This window comes from Cavia porcellus, unplaced genomic scaffold, assembly GCF_034190915.1.
Source record: "Cavia porcellus strain 051 isolate PalLab524CR breed Dunkin Hartley unplaced genomic scaffold, mCavPor4.1 scaffold_2, whole genome shotgun sequence".
NCBI classification, from domain to species: Eukaryota; Metazoa; Chordata; class Mammalia; order Rodentia; family Caviidae; genus Cavia; species Cavia porcellus.
The window spans coordinates 103,764,338-103,784,063 of NW_026947485.1; the positions used below are offsets into that span (position 1 = coordinate 103,764,338).

Consider the following 19,726-nt stretch of genomic DNA (forward strand, 5'->3'; position numbering starts at 1 on the left):
CTAGATAGTTCTTTTTAAATGTTTTAATTTTAAGACCTTCCTAGCTTAATACATTATATGGTGCATAATCAGGTTATATATTCTCTCTCCTATCTTGATCTGAAAAATAAGAAGACAGGATTATAATAATACCTCTGCAGAGGCGATTAAATGCAGCAATCCAGTGCAAAGCTCATCCCAGCTCATACCGGTGGTACTTATCCCCTACCTGCCAGATCCCTAACCCAACTGACTGCACCCACCACCACCTCCACAGACAGGACAGCTCAAGCTGAGACCCCTACTCCACATGATAAGAATTCCTTGGAGGAAACAAGTTTTTTGTGGTGATGCCTTTAGTGTTGATGAAAGCCCCTTTGTTCCAGCCACTTACACACATGGTTCGAGTTATTCTGCTACCCCTATTACATGGGAACTGCTATTTAGTGGAACAAGAATTCTGGGTTCTGAGCATTCACCTGCTTTGCCCCATTTGGCTCATACACACTGCAGTTCTCTACTCTGAGATCACAAGTGCTCAGAGAATCCTCAGGTCCAAGTAAGTCCACCAAAGCCCTCTGCTGTCTGACCTGCAGGTTCTAAACAGCTCTCATTAATCTGTGGGCCCTTAAGGAAAGCCAGCGTCTAATGTGTGCTGTAAGGGTAGGCCTGAGAAAAATCCCTTACTGAGCATAAGGAGTAGACGCTGTAGATGCCATGGGCACTGGAGAAGTTTCCTCTATGGATGGACACAGTTCAATGCCTGTTCAATAAAAGCTGTCTTGTGGACCTCCTTCTATGATAGAACTTGTTATGTTCCCACTTCTGCCCACAGAACACTACAGCATCTATCACATAGCACTGGCTCAGAATTCTGTGTTTGTAGTGCAAAATCATCATGAGTGACTAGACTGTTTAGCCATCCACAGCTGAAGAGAAGCTGGCAGTGGGGAACTGAGCAGCCAAATGACCTCCCTAGGTAGCCACACCTGTTGTTAACCTGGGGTTTGTTCTCTTGACTTCCTGAGAAAATGCCCCAGCTTACAAAGCTCTCACTGGCCAAGGAAGCTCAGACAAAATGAATTAGCACAAGGAACAATTTACTGCCAGACTGCTGAAGCCTGAGGCTGCCAAGCAAGGGCAGAGAGAACTTCATCTGCTCTCAAGGCACTGGGCTATGTCGATACATTCATAACAGAATAGTTAGGACCTTTATGGGTCATTTCCATTTCTAAAATATGGGGTAGGTTGCAGGCATTGATATAAAAGGCAAGAAATATTTATTAGATGCAGGACCATAATAAATATTTTTTAATATCCTAAATAAAACCTAAAAATTCTGGGTGTTTTGTGAGTCTCTTTTATGTCTTTCCATTATAGTTCTGGGCCTGTGATTTAGCCACAATTTAGTAGCAGTGAACATGAGCTACTGTGGAGTAGTCTCTAAACTCTGAGCATGGTCATTCTGGAAAGCAGTCAGTACATGGTCCAAAGAGCTCATCCTGTAGCTGCTGTCTTGAAAGGAGCCCCACTCATACAGGAAACAGTCAGATGACATACACGAATCACTGCTCAAAGTGCAGAGACAGGATGATTGCATGCAATATGCAATTTCTCATTTGAGAACCACAAATACATCAGGATTCCTCTTTTTATCTTTGGCAGGGCACTGCATTTGGCTGAGCATAAAGTGAAGACAGTAAATTTATAAACATATCTGAATCAGGAGAGCATTTTTATTCTGTTAGTCTGAGCAACCAAAAATGAGGATGCAGATCTCTGACTTTGTTACTATATTAGAGAGATGGAGAAGTGGGGGGAGCTAGAATGGTAGTAAAAATGATTCATTCCTTAGCACACTTTGCCAGAAGGTGATTTATTGTAAAGAGCATATGGGACGCCCACATTTGCCACTTCATGGGCAGAATTAGAGGATCAAAATGGAGAGATTTGTCTTGGATGGACGTAGAAATGAATCAAGTAAATCCTCACTGAAAGCAGTGTGGTATATTTTCTGGAGGTATGGAGAAAGAAGTAGTTTGTCCTCACTTGGGAATGACAGCCAGTTTGTTTTCATTTTCCTGTCCTATATGCACTCTGGTAGAGATTACCTCTCCGAATGAGACCATGCATGGCCATGACCTTGTCCTTTGGAAGCAATGCAGAGGGGAATTTAGGAATAGACCCATCCAGGTAGTGTCCTGTGGAGGCTCACATGCTCTTCAACATTCCACTTGTGAACTGTGTCCACACAACAGAGAAGGATTCACCTGGACAAGAGTGAGAGATGGAAAGATTTGGAGAGGAAGACTATTTTGTAGCATTGGCTGTTTACATATACACAAATCATTCATAGTGTACACACAGGCACGCACATAAATGCTCATGCATATGTACACACACACACACACACACACACACACACACACACACACAACCAGTGTCAACACCATTGGAGGCAAGCTCCACTGTGTTGCTCAACACATTTTTGCTTGGCATGACCTTACTTCTAGAAACAACCATCAGGCACTGGGGATATTGAGACCTTGATCCCAGTTCCCACCCACAGGAAGACATAATCCCATAGAGATGGTATGCCTTGTGATTTTCACAGGAATATTGTACTTGTAAACTGGCAGGTTCATGAGATTTTTTTTCCAACAAAAGTCTTTTGAAATGAAAGGTTCCACTTAGCATATCTTCTCCCTCCAGCTGACTTCCTCTCTTTGCAAAATCCCAGGTTATTGGGATAGCAATAGAGCAGATGGACTGGTCAGTCTCAGTTACAGACTAGGAAGTCAGGATGTGGAAGTAGGTGGCAGAAACAATGGAGGCTGGCCCTGTAGAGGGAGCTTCATCCTTAAAACAGTAACCTCTCAGGAAATGAGCCAGATCATAAAAGGCAGAGAAAATTTAAAAATCTAAACCATAAAACAAAAGTCCCTTCTAAGTATGTGTTACATAGCCAATCTGTACCAGCCATGGCCACTGGATTGAGATAGTAGGTGCTACCTGGGTTAATAGACATAAACGGTGGGTGGCAACATTGTTGTATGGGAGCTGGAATCCCAGCAAAGTAGCTATGTTCTTGCGTGTGATGTCCTGAGAATGAAGACACTTTGTCCCAGGTTGAACTGAGCACAGATTCAAGAGGAGATATTTTTCCCTAGTTTTCCCAGCAGATGAAGACTGGAGGAGTTCTGAAGACTGGATTGAAGAAGAAGGGACTTGCTATGAGCATAGGTATGGGAGTCATTAAGAAACAGGTGGAGGGATGAGTGAAGGCCTTGCTTGGCCTATGACCTCTGACAGTGTCTTGCAGGTTGGCAGGCTCCTGAATCGTTTCAGGCACAATGTCCTCTACCTGGCCCCATGTGGGCTCCCACACTGGGCACTTGCTCAGCAGCCCACCACAGGGTGAAGCAATTGTGCAGATGAGATCTGAAATTCCAGGGATTTGAGGTTTGAATTTTAGACCCCTAGCAGATAAAGTGGGTACACAGGGTTCTCAGTCACTGTGGAGCAGATGGATTGCCTGGATTATTCCTAAAAGTAAAGAATCTGACTGTAGACTACTCTTTCGTTCTTGTCCCTTCCTCTTTGTTCTGGCGTTGCCAAAAGTATAAAAACTACAATTAGAAAAGTTCCATGTTCCAAGAGAGCGCTGGCCAGCACCGATGGAGAGGTTTTTGGCAGGTGGCCTGCTGGAGCCTGCAGTCCTGAAACTTCTGACCAGGTAAGCAAGATGAGCCTACCCATCCAAGTGTGCATGGACTATGAGAAGACTGGACAGGTCCTCAAAACAGTCTTTTGAAGGTGGTCCAGCCTGTAAAACAGGAGGAGAGGGGACTGTTCTGTGGAGGAGAGAAGGTACAGAAGTACCATTCAGTGCAGAGGTCAGGGTGCACCAGGCTGGTAATGACCAGATGGGCAGGGTATTGCTGGCATGAGGATTCACCTGCCAGTGCAACACTCCTTTTAAGGGGAGCACTAAGCTAAAATGAGGGTGTTTGCAACCTCAGGAAAGAGAATTAGCCTCCACAAGTTTCACTCCCGTGGTGGTAGGATTCCTGCCCTACATTGGGGCTGGCAGAGAGAGAACTGCCATTTGTTGATCTCTACAAAAGAAACCACCTGTCATTCTGGAAGTTTCTGCAGAACATATTGGTCTGGGAGCAAATTTAAGCTTCTAAAATCTAGGGCAAAATCCTAACCTGATATGTGAAACCTTGTCTCACCTCCAGCCCTTCTCATCTTCTCCCTAAATTGGTGGACTGCAAAGAAAACTTCCAGTTGTTTTATCTCTTCCTAAAGGTATCCTCTTTGGCTTCACAGAGAGGGACTGAGAAAGCCAAGCTTGAAGGACCCCTCATTAGGGCTGCTGGCCTGGTGCCTGATGCTTGGGCAGAACGGAGATGGAGCTGTTACTCATTTCCAGAGAGAGTCTCCTTCACCCCAATCTCTGTCTGTGGGTTACTCTATCAGTACCCAGAGCAAAATGCCTGCACCAGGCTTTGAAGACAATGAGTTGGCACAGTTATCTGACTGCAAACTTTTGTGTGTGAAGGAGTAATGCCTCCAAACAGGACAGCAGCTGTTTTCATTTGCATTTTGCAAGCAGAGGTCACAGTAGGTTGAGCGCACTGGGCAAGGTGACCAGGCTGGAAATAATTTATCATTTCAGGATGTTCTCATTTCTAACATTGCAAATTCGCCCAGTGCCCAACACAAACTACTGGAAATGTCCAGTGGCCGTGTTTTCAGTCAATGGAAGAAAGAATAGTCAGCTAACAGGGCCTGCACATCCTGTCCTGTCCCATCCAGTATTTGTCAGAAGAGAAATGGGCTACAAAGGGCTTGTCTAGCTGGTATTTCACAGTTACAAAGAATCCTTCCAGTCAGTTATCCATTTGCTTTCTTGGTTTAAGAAGATGCTGACATCTCAAACAAGGGCCAGATGAAGACTAAGCAGGGGCTAGATTGAATATTCCTGCCAACAACTCCTACCCTAAATTAACACAAGATAAACTTACAGGTAATGGGTCAGGAATGAGAGATCAAAATAATTGCTGAGAATGGGTATCAACCCCATACAACGTGGCTTTGATATAATAGTTGTTCATGCTTCTAAAAAAAGAGGCACCAGTGAGAGAAGAAAGGTAGGGTTCAGAAGAACGGGGGAAATACAGAGAAGGTATCAGTGGAGTTTGTCTAGCTACCATGACTGGAGGAAAACTGTTTAAAAGGTCGTGAGAATTATGGGATCTTGAGGAAGATATTCCTCTGATAGAGATGAATAGGCCTAAACTGAGCTTCCCTCCATGGTCAATGGACAATTATGGAGGTATTCTTCCTGCACCTGTTCTGTGCTTGGCAAAGAGGCTCTCTGAACGTTGCCTTACCAAGAGGGGCTGCCTCTAAGGAAAGAGAATTGCCCTGCTCAAGGAAAACCTCTTGGCCCTTGTGAAATCTGAACTCTTCATTATAAAGAAAACTGTTAAGACTTGGTGAGAGTTCAGTGATAGAGCATTTATCTGACAAGAATAAGGCCCTGAGTTTCATCCTCACTACCAGAAAAAGAAGGGAGTAAAGAAGGATTGCTGAATCATTGATTCTAAATGGCATGAGCTTCCATAGGCATATTCCTTGAGAGCCAAGAGCAGGTGCACTAGTGCCCTAGCCATCTGTCCAGCAGGGGCCAAGCCCCGTCATTTCAACTCCCTTGAGTGGGTACCTGGTACAGACAATCTCCTAGAGATTTGCCCACTGCAGGCCGCTGGGCAAAGTCTTCATCTGATTCCTTACTGCCTTGCGAGGAAGATTGGTGCTAAAGAAAACAAACACAGCAATAACACCATCCATTCAGTATTCACCATCGCTGCAAGAGGCAGGACAGGTTTACTTATTACACAGATGGGAAGACAGCCGCTCAGATGAGCAGATTCCTGACTTAGACCCCACAGCTCCAGGGATTGATATCAGAAACCACCAGACTCTCCCTAGAGCTGAGAAAAGGCAGATGCTACACTGGTATATTCACCTTCAGAAGACCTGTCTGGCCCTAGTAACACTGCATGGTTCCCATGGTTGGGGGCACTGGGTCCTGAGTGGTCAGAAAGTCTGATTTTTTATTTTGTCTTAGCCTGTACAGTCTCAAGCCAATGAACATAACAAGCAATGCAGTTACCTGTGGGAAGTCCCATGTGAGTGTTCTGGTGGGATGATTCCAGGGAAGGAATGATCTCAGGTAAAGTCTCAGACTCATCCTGTAAGTAGCTGTGTTTCTGTTTTTGGTGTCCTCGTACTCCAGGCCCTTCCCCTTGATTTTTGCCCTGCTGGCCCAAACTCTTCCTGGCACCAGGGCCTTCTGTCTCAGCCCACATCCCTTGCCCAGAGAGCCCCTCTCATGGAGCACATACTCTCGTACACCTGTCTCAGGTGCTGTGTTCTTCACAACATTCATCTCAAGTCCATGCCACTTACTGTGGTCTCAATTTCTGCATCTCAACAAAATTCATGTTGATACTTATTTCCAAATTGATGGGGATTATGTTCTCGAGGTAGAGACCTTATGGGTGAGTTAGGACCCCGACATAAGAGCCTTCAGTGAGCTCTTTGGCCTTTTTGGTCCTGTGAGAATGTAGTAACAAAGCACTGTCCAAGAGAACTGGGTCCTCTGTGTCCCTCAGCAGTACTTTTGACTTGGTGGACCAGCTGCTCGGCCATGGGACTGGTCCTCCCACTTGTCTCTGGGTAGCATGTAGATCTGGCTTACTTTCTTGTTGTTCATTGAATGAACTGCTGAATCTATAAGTAATGAGAAAAATTATTCATTGGCATTTTCTTCAACTTAATTTTTGCAGTGTTTATAATTACTGAATTAAAGTATGACTCAAGTCAAAGATTCTTAAATTATTTATAAAATTCTTCAAGACAACGAAGAGCACCTTTGCTGGCAACCAGTGGTTTTCTTCCAGAGTGCTGGGTCAGGAACTGCACAGTGGACATTGCAGGAATAATAGAAGGGATGCAGAATGGAGCAAGAGAGGCCCTGAATAGCCTGTTGAGACATGGACAAGGGCAGGTACAGGTTTGCAGACTCTGGAGCCAAATAGACTTTATGCAATGCTGGCTATATCTCTCACTCTGGGTGACTGTGGGTAAAGTATCTTTTTCCTAATCCTGTGTTCTCTGCAAAGTGAGACTAGAGAGGAAACTTACATTCAAGAATTATTGAGGGACTGAATGTAGCAAGGAACAAAGGAACTTGGCTTTATGACTGCTACACCTATTCTAGAAGGATCATTGCTAAGTTACATGTTAGGATTAATATTTGGATTATTTTTAGATCAAAGGTCGTGGTTATTTAGAACCGTGGGGGGGGGGGGTTCCCATCACAGCAACTTCACACCAAGTCACCCAGACACAGAGGCTCGCATTAATGGCACCTTTTGTTTTACTCACCAGCCTGTGGTCTGGGTGGCCCTAGTGTCTGTTTTGCTGGTTGACAGTTGGTACTTCTCAAAGAATGGGAGTTAGAATGACCCAAAATCTCACGGGGACTCTGAAAAGATCATTCTTCCAACACCCTCTATACCACTGGTTGCAGCAAAGAAGCACTTCATTGTCTTTATCAATTTTATGAATAATCGAGAATCTTTGACCTGAGTCATAGGTAATTTAGTAATTATAAGCATTGCAAAAGTATTTGAAGAAAATGCTAATGAATAACTTTCTCTTATTGCCTACAGATTCAGCAATTCATTAAATGAATAACAAGAAAATAAACAGCAGGAACATCAGCACTGATCAAGGAAATAAACACTTGGTAAACCGAGGTTAAGAAATTTGTCATCATTGACCATGACGTGACAGCTGGGATGTGAATCTACTCAAGATTACTACCCTAGCCATGCCTGTTGATGACTCTTAAATTTCTATGCTGGTCACTGTTGCTCAAGGCCAGGAAGACCCAGGGCCCAGGGCCCTCATCCTCTCAGGATTAACAATGGCTGAGGCACACAGTCTGAAACAAGCACTGAGATCCTGGAGAGATGATAGAGCTGAATGAGAAGCCCCAAGGGTACAGAGGAAAAGACAGACCCAGCATCACCAGTGAACCAGATGGCATCAGGAACACAGAGCCAGTCAGCGGAGGTCCAAGCAGGAATGTGAGAGAGGAGTAGAGTCCAGGGGAAGGGAGGTGAGGTCTGGGAAGTGTGCGTGCAGCCAAGCCATGGCTGTCCTGAGGCCCTGGCTACTGCAGCATAAAGGAAGGTATGATAACACGGTCAGTGGCACAATATCCCGTCTCTCCTTCCAACACATGGATTCTGTGTTGTGTACTGACTATGTCTGGCATAGCATTTATCATTATTACTTAATAGTTAGCAGCTACTATAGAGCTCACCCATATTATGTTAGTGGCATTTTAAATGAACATGACACATGCAAAAATTAAAGGAAATTGTAAGTTCAAGTTTTCACATAATCCAGTTTTTCCACAATGTTTTAAAAATGTGTAGACAACTTTAACATGTTAATAACGCATACAAAACTTAGAGCAGAAAAATAATTGAAACATCATCCACCTGCCTATAAATATGAGGATATTTAAGACTTATTTTTCTCCCTGAAGGTTTACTGGATTACAGCCAAGCTCACTTTCCATCTCAACATGTCAACTCATCCACAGGTAGTTAAGAATATAAAAGGAGATATAATTTGGAAATTACCTATCAATCATCTATCTAAAACTTCAAATACTATTTATAAAATCATAAACATAATTATATGAATAAAATTATAAGCTTTCAGATGTTTGGACAAAAATCAAAGCCCTTGGCAGCTTTCCTTCAGCATCACAGAGACCAGGGCATTGCTAACTGCTGAGAGCTGGGTGTCTGTCACATTGCTTCCAGGATGAAGCTTACAATCACATGATCCTGGGCTTCCCACTGCTGATGTCATTCTGAGAGTGGCTGTGTCTAGTTGTGATAATAACTCTTCAGTGCAAGAACTGTAATGCTGGTGATGATTATTAGTGGATAAGTAGACGGCCATACAACAGGTGTCATCAAGAGGGCTTGGCGGAGGTGTGTTTATGATAGAATCATAGCGGAGTCAAAGAAAAACCAGAGATTACAAGTCTCCAAATAAACAAGGCTCTCCTGGAAGGATTTCCAGTTCAGGTCTCAAGGGGTGGGGACAAAGTGTCAGGGAAGCCCTGGAAGAACTCAGTGTTGGGAGAGCTGCCCACAAGCCTCAGACAGGGGCCACCAAAATAAGCAGGGAAAGATGCAGCATAAACAAACAAATCATCTCCTCTCCCTCATTTCCTGCTGCCCTTTCCCACTGGCACACCAAGGGAAAGGCAGAATCTCAAGAGTCCCCTAGCTCAGAGTCCAGAGACTCCAAGAACACTGGCAGGAGAGAAAATGCTAGAGAAGAAGTCAAGGGCAGGTCATACTGGAGACCATGGCCTATACCCTTGGAACACCTGCTGTCATTAGAGAAGAGAAAACTTGTGGGCCCAATGTGAGATGACACCCAGGCAGGAGCTGAGTGCAGGTGGGGCTGAGGTGAGGTCAACATAGTCACCAACCAAAAACCCAAAGTAGTAATCACTGGCCACACGAGATAATAGGGGAAGGTAGGGAGGAGGTTACTAATGTGAAAGCCTAACAACATAACCACTTAGGGCCTACCTCTAGAGACAGTTACGAGACTATTTAGAGGCAATCAAACCTCCAGCCAAGGTCTCAGACTTCTCTTACCCCAACCAACAACTATGGAGCTGCTTTTCAACACAGTAGAGTTCCAGATATTTTTGCCCTAAGTTTTCCACTATTCTTGGTTTATAGTCAAAGAGTGTCCTGCCAGCCAGTACTGTGATAAGAGCAATATTAAAGATGACCACTAAATCCACAGGTTCCAGATACAGACTCCTTATCCCCATTCCCTAGGCCAAGGTCCTAACATCTTGTTCATGCCTCCAATGATCTAGCTTACTTCCATTAGGCTTCGCCTTCTGAAGTTTCCATCACTTCCATCACCACACCTGCCTTTCCTTTGGTGTGCCAGTGGGACTGGGCATCAAGCTTTTAATATGTGAGTATTAAGGGGACTTTCCAGCTTCAAACCTTACCACTAGAGAATTTGCGCATAGAAGGGATTAAAGTAATTCTCTTGGGGTCTTTAGTAGTTCTTGCTATATGAGTGTTATAAAAGAGCATGGGAGCCCTCTGCTCCCCTCTGGCTCATCTCACAGTTGATTTCTCCCTCACTCACATATTCATACCACTACGAGGTCATCTACCATAAAGTCCTAACCAGAGCTTAGCAGAAAATAATGTCATGCTCTTGGGCCTGTCGAACTATAAGCTAAGCAAATTTCTGTATTGTGAAAATTATCCATCTTTGGCATTGAATTACAGCAATAGTAAAAGGACTAATAAAACAAGCCTCCCACAGTTCTCTTCAGCTCTGATCCTCCTCGTGCTTTCCAAATCCCTAATCCGCTTTGTAAACTACAGCCTAAATATCAGTGCCTCCTGTCACAGCATGGATGACAGTTTGCAGAACTATCATCTTCTGTAGCCATAGGCTCTGGTCACAGAGAGAAGCTCACCACTGCCTTCAGGTTACTCCTGAGCATGACTGTGATGAGAGATTGAGCTACCGATCCCAGTCTGTACCTTTTCCTCTTCTCTTATAGATGGCAAGGAGACAAACCAGAGGCAGAGGTATGGATAGTGGAAGAGGCCACGATGCAAGGGCCACAGTGCAAGGGCCACATGTCAGGGGATGTGGATTAATAATGCCTTTTACAACAGTCCAGCCCATTTGGTCCATGGTGTTCATTTTACATGAAGTACTCATATGCTGAGTAAATGAGTACTGGGTGGGTGAGATGACAGTTGAAGACAGGTCATTCAGGTTGCATCAACCTGGAGTACTGTGTTCAGATGATCAGCCTTGACTAAGACAATAACCTACTTGAAAAGCCCTTTAAATGTATGCTACTCAGTGGCAGGAAGGGCCTGGCCTTCCTGCAAACCCAGAGGCCATTAAGCTCCCATCCCCTGAAGCGGCTGGGGTCTCTCCAGCCCCTACTCAGAGGTCTCCAGAGTAAGTAACACCCAGAAGCCCACCTGGCTGGTTTGGGGCAAAGTGCACCCAATGAGACACCGTAACTCATGAGTGGCTCTTTGGGTTCATTGGAGGGTGGACTCCAGCACGTTCCATGAGCACAGACCACAGTGCTTCCTCTGCCTCTCACTGAGCCATGGTTATACCTTTTACAACAAGGTGCCATCCCAGCATTAGAAAGGAGACTTTTTCCTGGTGGCGCTCTTGAGTCCCATGGAGAATAGCTGCTCCATTTGTCTGTCATCCTATATTATCTGCTGTTATCTGACCTTACCCTATGACTCCAGTTGCTTGTGAAATAAATAATTATAATGCCACAATAGTATAAAGTACAGGATAGTTTTGCATTTCTAGTTGGACCGTGGCTGCCCCTGAATTGGTACTGACTCCTCTGAGGTCTCACCCTTGTTCCCTGCTTTGGAGGCTCCTCCACACTGCTGTGTAGTGGCCAGGTGTGAGGGCAGCTCTCTTAATGGTTGGAACCTGAGCAACTCTCTGAAACTTCAGGAGATGCCTGACAGAGGGGACATATTAGCAACCCAGATATTAAGACCAGGATATATCCCACTTCACCCAATGTTATAGTTTAGGTCTAAAATGTCCCCCAAATCTCCTGTGTGTGAAAGGAGATCAGATCATGGGGGTGCTATACTCACCGTGCATTCATCCACTGAGAGGTTCAGTAGCTGAATGCAGTGGGACCCATTTGGAAGTTGGTTACTGGGGACATGACCTAACTTCATGGGTACATACTTCTTCCAGACTTCTTTGTTGACTCTTTGCTTCCTGGCTGCATTGGTTAAGCACCTTTTCCTCTGCTATGCCCTTCTGCTATCCTGTTTCTACTTTGGAGCCTGGTAACTATGCACAGAAACTGTGATCCAAAAGAAACCTCTCCTTTAAGCTGTCAATGTCATGTATTTTGCCCTGGTGACAGGAAAGTGACTAAGGAACCCAATTACTTGTTAATATGTGTGACGAAAGGTGTTCTTATCAGGACTACCAAGGTGAAGGCAGATGAAGAGGCTGTCACTGTTTGCTACGGAACAAAGGCCCCATTATCATTATCAAACATTGTTCAACCCAGCGCTAGTAAATTGGAGAGCAAGATTTTGGATGAGTAACTTACACAGATTTACAATCATACTTCTTCCCTTGAATCTTGTGATTGGATCTTTCTAATTGGAGCAATTTTTCTGCATGAGAAGTAATGGAAGACTCAGCCACAAAATTATACTGGTTTAAAATATTTATTAATTAAAAAAATTTAAAATTTTTATACAAAGATGATGAGAAAAATCTCATGCAAACTCTGGGCATACAATAAAAATAACTTAAATATTAGTATGATGATTTTGTACAAAATAATTCTCTATGTAGGACCACTGACAGCTGATGTGGCTTCTTTCTCCTGGCCAGGATGCCCCTCACAGATGAATGAGGTCACCCTTAGCTACCTGCAGGGGATCCAGGGTCCATGTGCCAAACATTTGCTTGTCACTATGATGAATGATAAAACCCTATTGCTGCTACTCAGAAAACGAGACTGAAACCTAGGGACACTGGAGTTAAGAGTTCCTCAACACCACAGAAATCCTGCAGAAATGAAGTAACACGCAAAGGCTTCAGAGAAGTTTGAGATAATCCTTTTGAGTGATGAAAATGCTTTGAGATCATTCTAGATGCTGCCTGGTTCTGTTTAGTTACAAACCTGCAGTAGATTTATAATTTATGTATATTACAAGTAATTTGCATAATTAAAACAATTAAGGGATCGACATATCATGGTAATTAGAAATGCATCAAACTCTGAACGTTGTACAAAAGAGAGAGCTTCAATATGAAACAGTAATCCTCTGAGAACAAAAGACCTGCAGTGCCCCAGCCTGCCTCTGCTCTGCCAGAGAGGCCCTGCTTCCCAGGTCTTCCCCAGCTGCACTCTCAGCTGCCCCACACCTCCTATTGCACTTTTCACAAACTCATCTCATTTTCCGTAGCCTTAGTCTGTTTTCTTTGTCCCGCTTCTTAAGAATAAGTATGAATTGGTTGAAAAAATGCTCCTGGTCCTTTCTTTTTTGAACAAGTCGAAACCTCTGATCCCGGCCATACTTCTCAGCAAACTCTTTAAACGTGGTCCTGGAAAATAAAACATTTTCTGAGCTACTGTCCCTGAAAGTGAGTCTTGGCTTCCCTTTTCACTCCCACCCTTCATTGTTTCTGTGGCCACTGGAATCATCTTCTTCCATCCTCTGCTCCCACTATGAGCCTCCTTTTCATTGGACTTTGTACATGCTGTTCCTTCTGCTTGATGCATGATTCTCTTTTTATTTATTTATTGCTACCCATTTGGTGCCCTCTATTTAGAAACCAGGATCAGTGTGACCTTTTCAGGAAACTTACCCTTTTGCGATGGCTTTTTCATGGACTAGGTCACGTTGTGACCTTGTTCAACCTCAGTGTACAATCTGACTTGATCCTCTCACACTGAACAGAGGTACCTTATCTGAGCCTCTGCTCCTCTGTACCTTATCTAAGGAACCTTGTTCTCCACTGAGCCATGGCCACCAGGTAGGGAGCACTGAAATTCTGATGAGATGAGGACAATTACAGTGCTGGGAGTCCTGAACAAGAGAATTTGGGCAAGGCCATACTTAAAGGCTGGGGCACTGCACAGAACAAAGAAGTGGCCAAGACTTTGCAGTGACAAGAATAAGCGGGACAAGCTATGGCCCATCTCACAAGTCTTGGACCTAAAGCCAGGGACAGTGGCAGCAACAGAATAGCCAAGGTCTACAGGAGCTTGTGTGATGCTATGAACCTCTCTTCCAAGCCACAGACATCCTGTCTGCCACCCAGGAGCAGGGACCTATCTGGAGGAGGTTCCAGGGGCACATGGACAAAGTATTCTTCTTCCATGGGATTATTATTATTTTCTCCATTTCATTTACAGAGAGGATTTTCTATTTTTCTGTAGACATTTAATTAGCATATTAAATTATTATAACTAAGTTGTGTATGTATGAACAATATTATACTGACACACTGTTAGAGGGGACAAATCATTATTAGATTCAGCCTCATTGTCATCTACAGACAGTGAACCCAATTCCCTCCCCACCCAGCTGCCATCTTCCTGTTTTGCTGGTGGGCAACTTGTTTACAGGTTTCTTGGGGGAAGAAAAGCATTTTCTTTTAGTCTGTCTTCCTGCTTTCCCTCCCTTCTTCTCTTCCTTGTTTGCATGATTTAATAGCTGGTCCTACATAGCTAGCACACACTTGCCTGTGATTTCTTCACTGGACAGTATGTGAAAAGTAAAGTGGTGAGAGTGATGGGGTTCATTACACCTTCTGCCTATCTGCATGGGATCCCAGGTCTTTTCACTTGGGAGTTGTGCAGGGGTAACTCCTACACAGGTCCTTTGCTAGACATCTCTTTGCAAAGTGTCTTTGAAGATGAAGGGAGAAATAAAGCTCTCAGTTCCTTAACCACATCAAGGGACAGTGTTGGCTTCCTATTGGCTCTCAAAAGCTGTTCCCAAGATTGAGAGAAGTCGTGAGAGTCACTGACAATGCACCTTAGTTCTCCCTCCAGGAAAAACAGGGACACTAGCCAAATAGCCAGGGTAGTAGGTGTCTGCTGCAAAGCCTCAGGTGTCAATCATATGGTGGCTCCTGGAATCCAGAGAGGAACAGATGTGGGCCCTCTAGGAGCACTCAGGACTGTTTTCACAGCCAATATTCCTGCAGGGTACTCAAGAGGGATCTGAGAAGGGCAGTCAAGGTCAGGCTGAAGGACTATGTGATACAACAGAGCCCCTAACAAAACTACAGCTAACACTGTAGTGAGTTTCATTCTGGAAGAATTGTTCATAAGTCTGATTCATTCACAAGCTCATAAAATGAGTCTTATATAGCGCACTTGTGAAAGTTCAGAAGTTGGGGACTGACTGTACAAGTACGACTAGTGGATATTTGCTGTTTAAAAAAACGAGTCAAGGCTAATTTTGAGGAAGAATTAAGCTTAGGTATTTTTATAATTTCTAACATTTATTTTCCTATTTGTATTCTTATTTTCATGGAAATAATGTCTTATCTGTTATTTTAGGTAGTTTGGGCAACCAACTCTCTTCCTGCTCTCTGCTTCCTGATTCCCACTGAGCAGCATTTCTTTACCACAACCTTCTGCCATGATGTCTCTGCCTTGGAGCGAGCAGATCATGGGTGGAAACCTCTGAATTTATGAAGTGACTTGCTCTAGCGGGTTTGCAGTTTACCCTCCCTCAGACCATCTGCCAAACCCTCTGAAACCAAGGGAATTAGGAGGATTTGTGTAGGGAGAGGTGGTAGTGCCAGCTGTTGGTTTTGAATTTTGGGCAACATACCATAAGCTGGTCTACATCTAACAAAGGCTCATGGTTGATTTGTTACTGAGGTCATGGAGACAGGGATGCTGATATTTGGAAAACACGTAGGGAGGAGTATGTTATGGTTTAAATGTGAAGTGCCCTCTGAAGACTCATGCATTAGGGACACTGGCCTGCTGGATGGATTAGCCCATGGATGAGTTCATAGTTGAAAGGGCTGTTAGAAGGGGAGTCTATGGAAGGATGTACATTACTAGAAGCATGACTTTGAAGGCTATTTTTTTCATTCCTGTCCTTCCTGTTCTCTGCTTTCTGACTGCCATGAGTTGAGCAGCTTTTCTTCATCAAACCTTCTTCTGTGATATCCCTACCTGGGCAAGGGATATCCCTGCAAGGCAGAAGACAGCAGACCATGGGTCCAAACCTCTGAAACTGTAAGCTAAAATAAACTTTTTCTCTTTTAAACTATATGTGGCAGGGATTTGGTCCCAGGGAAGAAAAACTGACTAATACAGAGTTAACCAGAGCTAGATTGATGAGTTCTAAAGTTCATGGACTGATAGAAAAGCAAGGCTTCTGTATTCACAGGCCTTTGAAGTAACATTTTTGGTGTCTACCGAAAGTTAGGTTATATGCTTTAATGAACTAGTTTCTCAAAACTCTCTCACAATAAATTTATAAATTTCCAGCCTCAGAAAACACCTACTGTATTTCCCCCTCCTTACCTGGGTGACACTTTAGATTCTTCTAGAAGTTTTCTGAACTCTTCTTTGGCTAGCAGCAATTTACTTTTCTTTTCCTTGTATTCTTCTTTTATTCTTGTCTTGACAAACTGTTCAAATATCTTAAAACACATACATAGAAGTATTATGGAACTGGCTACCAGAAATGAAATTTTTGTATTCCAAACACATAGTGAAAAACTAGCAAGAATCTGAGATAATTCTTTTTCCCAGTTCCTGGAGAGGTAAGCAATAACTGTTACATTGCAGTACTGTCAGTGATTCATAGGCATCTAACTGATTAAGCCTGGATTCCCAGGGGTCCCAGTTTGTCTCTACACACACAAGTAGCATCTCTGGGTCAAACATTCCACCAGCCCTACTTTAGGAGTCCTAGAAATGACTTAGTAATGTTCTCTGGGGCATCATAGAAGCCCTGGTCAGTTGGGCAACACCAGCTCTGAAAGCCACCATGCTTCTCACTTGAGACAGAGAAGCAGCTGCAGGGATACACAGTCTGTCAACTTGATTATCACTGCCATAGAGTTATTAACCACATCAGGGTCCTTACTTTGTTCTAGTTAAAATTATTTTTGGAGCCTCAAAAGCCAATTATACTACCATAGGAAGCAACTAGAACAAATTAAGGACCCCGATGTGGTTAATAACTCTATGGCAGTGATAAGCAAGTTGACAGAGAAAACTATTTCATTGCCTGAGGCATGAGGGAATTCCAAGTCATCCTGACCATCAGTGTGCAACACAACCAATAAGGAGACCTGACTGTGTGCACTGTACATACCCTTATTTGGCCAGAGGCAGGTTTCAGAGGCTGACCCTGTAGGAAATCTCTGTTCCTCAGCGTACAGCATGTGAGTATTTTGTGGTTAACAAATCCACTTAAGACTCTAGGATATTCTCTTTTGAAAGCTAGGAATCCACATAAAAATCTCCCTTTGCTATGGTCTACAGAATGCTCACTCTTTTGTTGGAATAATATTACACATCGTTGTCACATCAAAAAATTGTCATTTACAGACTATAAAGTTGGGGGAGGGGTCATGAAGTTCTTTCATTCGTAAGCATTAGACAATTAAAAAAATAAACCAGTGATAATTTAAATGTTTATGCAAACAGAAATAAAGATATTGATTTTAAAAACCCCCAAATGATTGCACAAATGCAGTGAATAGAAAGTCTGTACGGAGTCATGGAAATCTTGGAGTGGGGCTTCAGTTCCTGCTGTGATGAAGGTGGGGAAGCGAACGCCAGGGCAGACAAAAACCCCTTAACGGGGTCTCTTTTGACTGTTCCTTATTGCTTCAGAACCTATTTCTTTCAAGGCAAATCTTTGCAGGATTATAAATACAAAATGTTACTTACCTCCTGAGGACTCAGTGGCAGAATGAAATATTCATGAATTTGACTTAAATTTGTTACACATATATATTTAAGAATATGATTGGCTTATTTTACCTTCAAGGCAAATAGGTATAGTCTCTAGTTGTTTTATAATTTAATTTTTAAAAAAGGTGAAGGCAGGGTTATTATCCAAGTAAAAGCATGTGGCTCCATCATTAAGGAGAGTTTTACTCTATTAATTTTAAATCTGGATAGAAAGCCTGGCTGGCTGTAGGTTCAGAGCTCAAAGGAAATATCTGCATCTCTCTCTGCCTGGAACCATTTATCCATGTAATCAGATTTTTCTCTTTTTTCTCTTTCTTTCTGTTGCATTTTTTATGCCACTATAATTTAATGTAGCAGGAGTTTTTCCCCCTCTAATAAATTACATCAGTTATTCAAAATGGGACATGACTTTTAAAAAGTGATAGCCTTGGCTATTATCTCGTTTCTGTATACTCTGGAGTAATAAAATAAAACACTGCATGTTACCATAGAAACAGGCTTGATTAGTGCTCCCTGGACCCTAATCTCTATTTAGGCTCACTGTATCTTCTTTGGAGACCCTCCTAGTAAAGGAATATTGCAGTGTTCAAACAGAAGCCTTAGTTTCCCTAAGAAAACACTGTGATATTTGGTCCTATGCAGATTCTGGGTTTGATCCTTGCTCACTCAAGTTATTTGTAAAAAGGACTGTGCTTTTAGAAAGGTCCCTAATATTGTTTCTTTCCTCAGTTCAGCTCCAATACCACTTCTCAAGTCACTGCCAGGGCAGTTTCCCCATCAGCAGTCATTTAACCAGATGCTCTCTGGATGCTGAAGTATTGCATGGCTGGCTTCCTTCTCTTCCCCAAACTCACCCCCAAGCCAGTCCTTGCTTTCCTAGGACCTGCTTTCTAAACCTTTCATCCATTACTTATGTTGGAATTGTTCTCTGGACCTTTTCTGTATCACTTTCATTATGTAAATGCTTAAGTATTTGGTATTTCAAACATAGTAGTTGCAGTCATTTGAAATATGAAATATGATTAATGTTCCCTAAACTTACTTTCTTATCTTTGACTATAAATGTTTCCTTAAGGGACATGATTGAATGGTTAAATAAAAACGATTCCTGGCATACAGAAGTTTCCTCTGTACATCTAGCGTGCCCTTCACAAGCTCACAAGCTAGAGGGCTTACTTCATAAGCTCTCCAGCAAAATTAAGACAGCTGGCACCTGTCTGTCAGTAATGACAAGGTTTCCTGGTCTCAGGGTAAAGCAGTCCTCTGTCTCTATGGTTGCCACCTTTTCTAACTGTGATGTTACCTGTTTTCGTTCCTCAGAGTTTACCAGGAGATAGCGTGGGTCAAAGACAATCTTGTGTAATTCTTTCTCCCAAGTAGAAAATGCTGACACCTGAAAAAAGATATTCAATAGAGTTGTTTTAGCATCAGATGCTGAGCCTGGAGTCACACTGAAATGATCAATGGTTAAAAAAAAAGGTAGCATTAAGGTACAATGGAGTCTGTGATGCAGCGTTGTATAAAACTGTGAGATATGTCAAATCCTCTACAAGAATCAATACTGAGACCATTAGAAAATTTAATTTCTAGACATGTGACACTGTTTTTTCCTTGGGTGTCTTCAAGATCCACCCATCTCTCTGGAAGGAACTCCACAGTCTCACATTTCAACAGGAGAGAGGACATTTATAAGAGTTCCCAGAACCTCACAGGTCATAACAAAAGGCAACCATCTTGAAAAAAATGCTTGGTTTAGCATAATTTTAAATGATTCTTAAACCAATGTGACTTTTTTTAGGTAGGTTATTTTACGAAGTAAAATGTTTCATTTTATAGTGGTTTTGGATTTCCAAAAATTTTGCTAGTATGTAGCAGGAAGCTCCCATATCTCCCACACCTAGTTTCCTGTATAGGCATCTTTTATAGTAGTGAGCCAGGTTTGTACCACCATTTTTTGAGAGAATAAAGCCAAATTAAATAAAGCAGTAGTCAATCAAAACAAAATAATGAACATGGTACATGACTTTAAAACAAAATGCAAGGAAATCAATAATGGCTACCAAAATGTTTCTTGATGTCTTCAAGAGAACTGTCCAAACCATC

At 42.9% G+C, this 19,726-nt stretch overlaps 1 protein-coding gene across 1 annotated transcript in view; it reads right to left on the bottom strand.

The window, feature by feature from the left end:
* Positions 1-12,361: 12,361 nt before the first annotated feature.
* The window catches only part of Tcerg1l (transcription elongation regulator 1 like), a 195,691-nt gene continuing 188,326 nt past the window's right edge, over positions 12,362-19,726 (bottom strand). The window contains exons 10-12 of the mRNA XM_063244957.1: positions 18,927-19,016; positions 16,220-16,338; positions 12,362-13,266 (exon numbers count right to left, since the gene is read on the bottom strand). Of these exons, the coding sequence (XP_063101027.1) occupies positions 13,110-13,266; positions 16,220-16,338; positions 18,927-19,016 (366 nt within the window). The 3' untranslated portion in view covers positions 12,362-13,109. The remainder of the gene's footprint in view (positions 13,267-16,219; positions 16,339-18,926; positions 19,017-19,726) is intronic.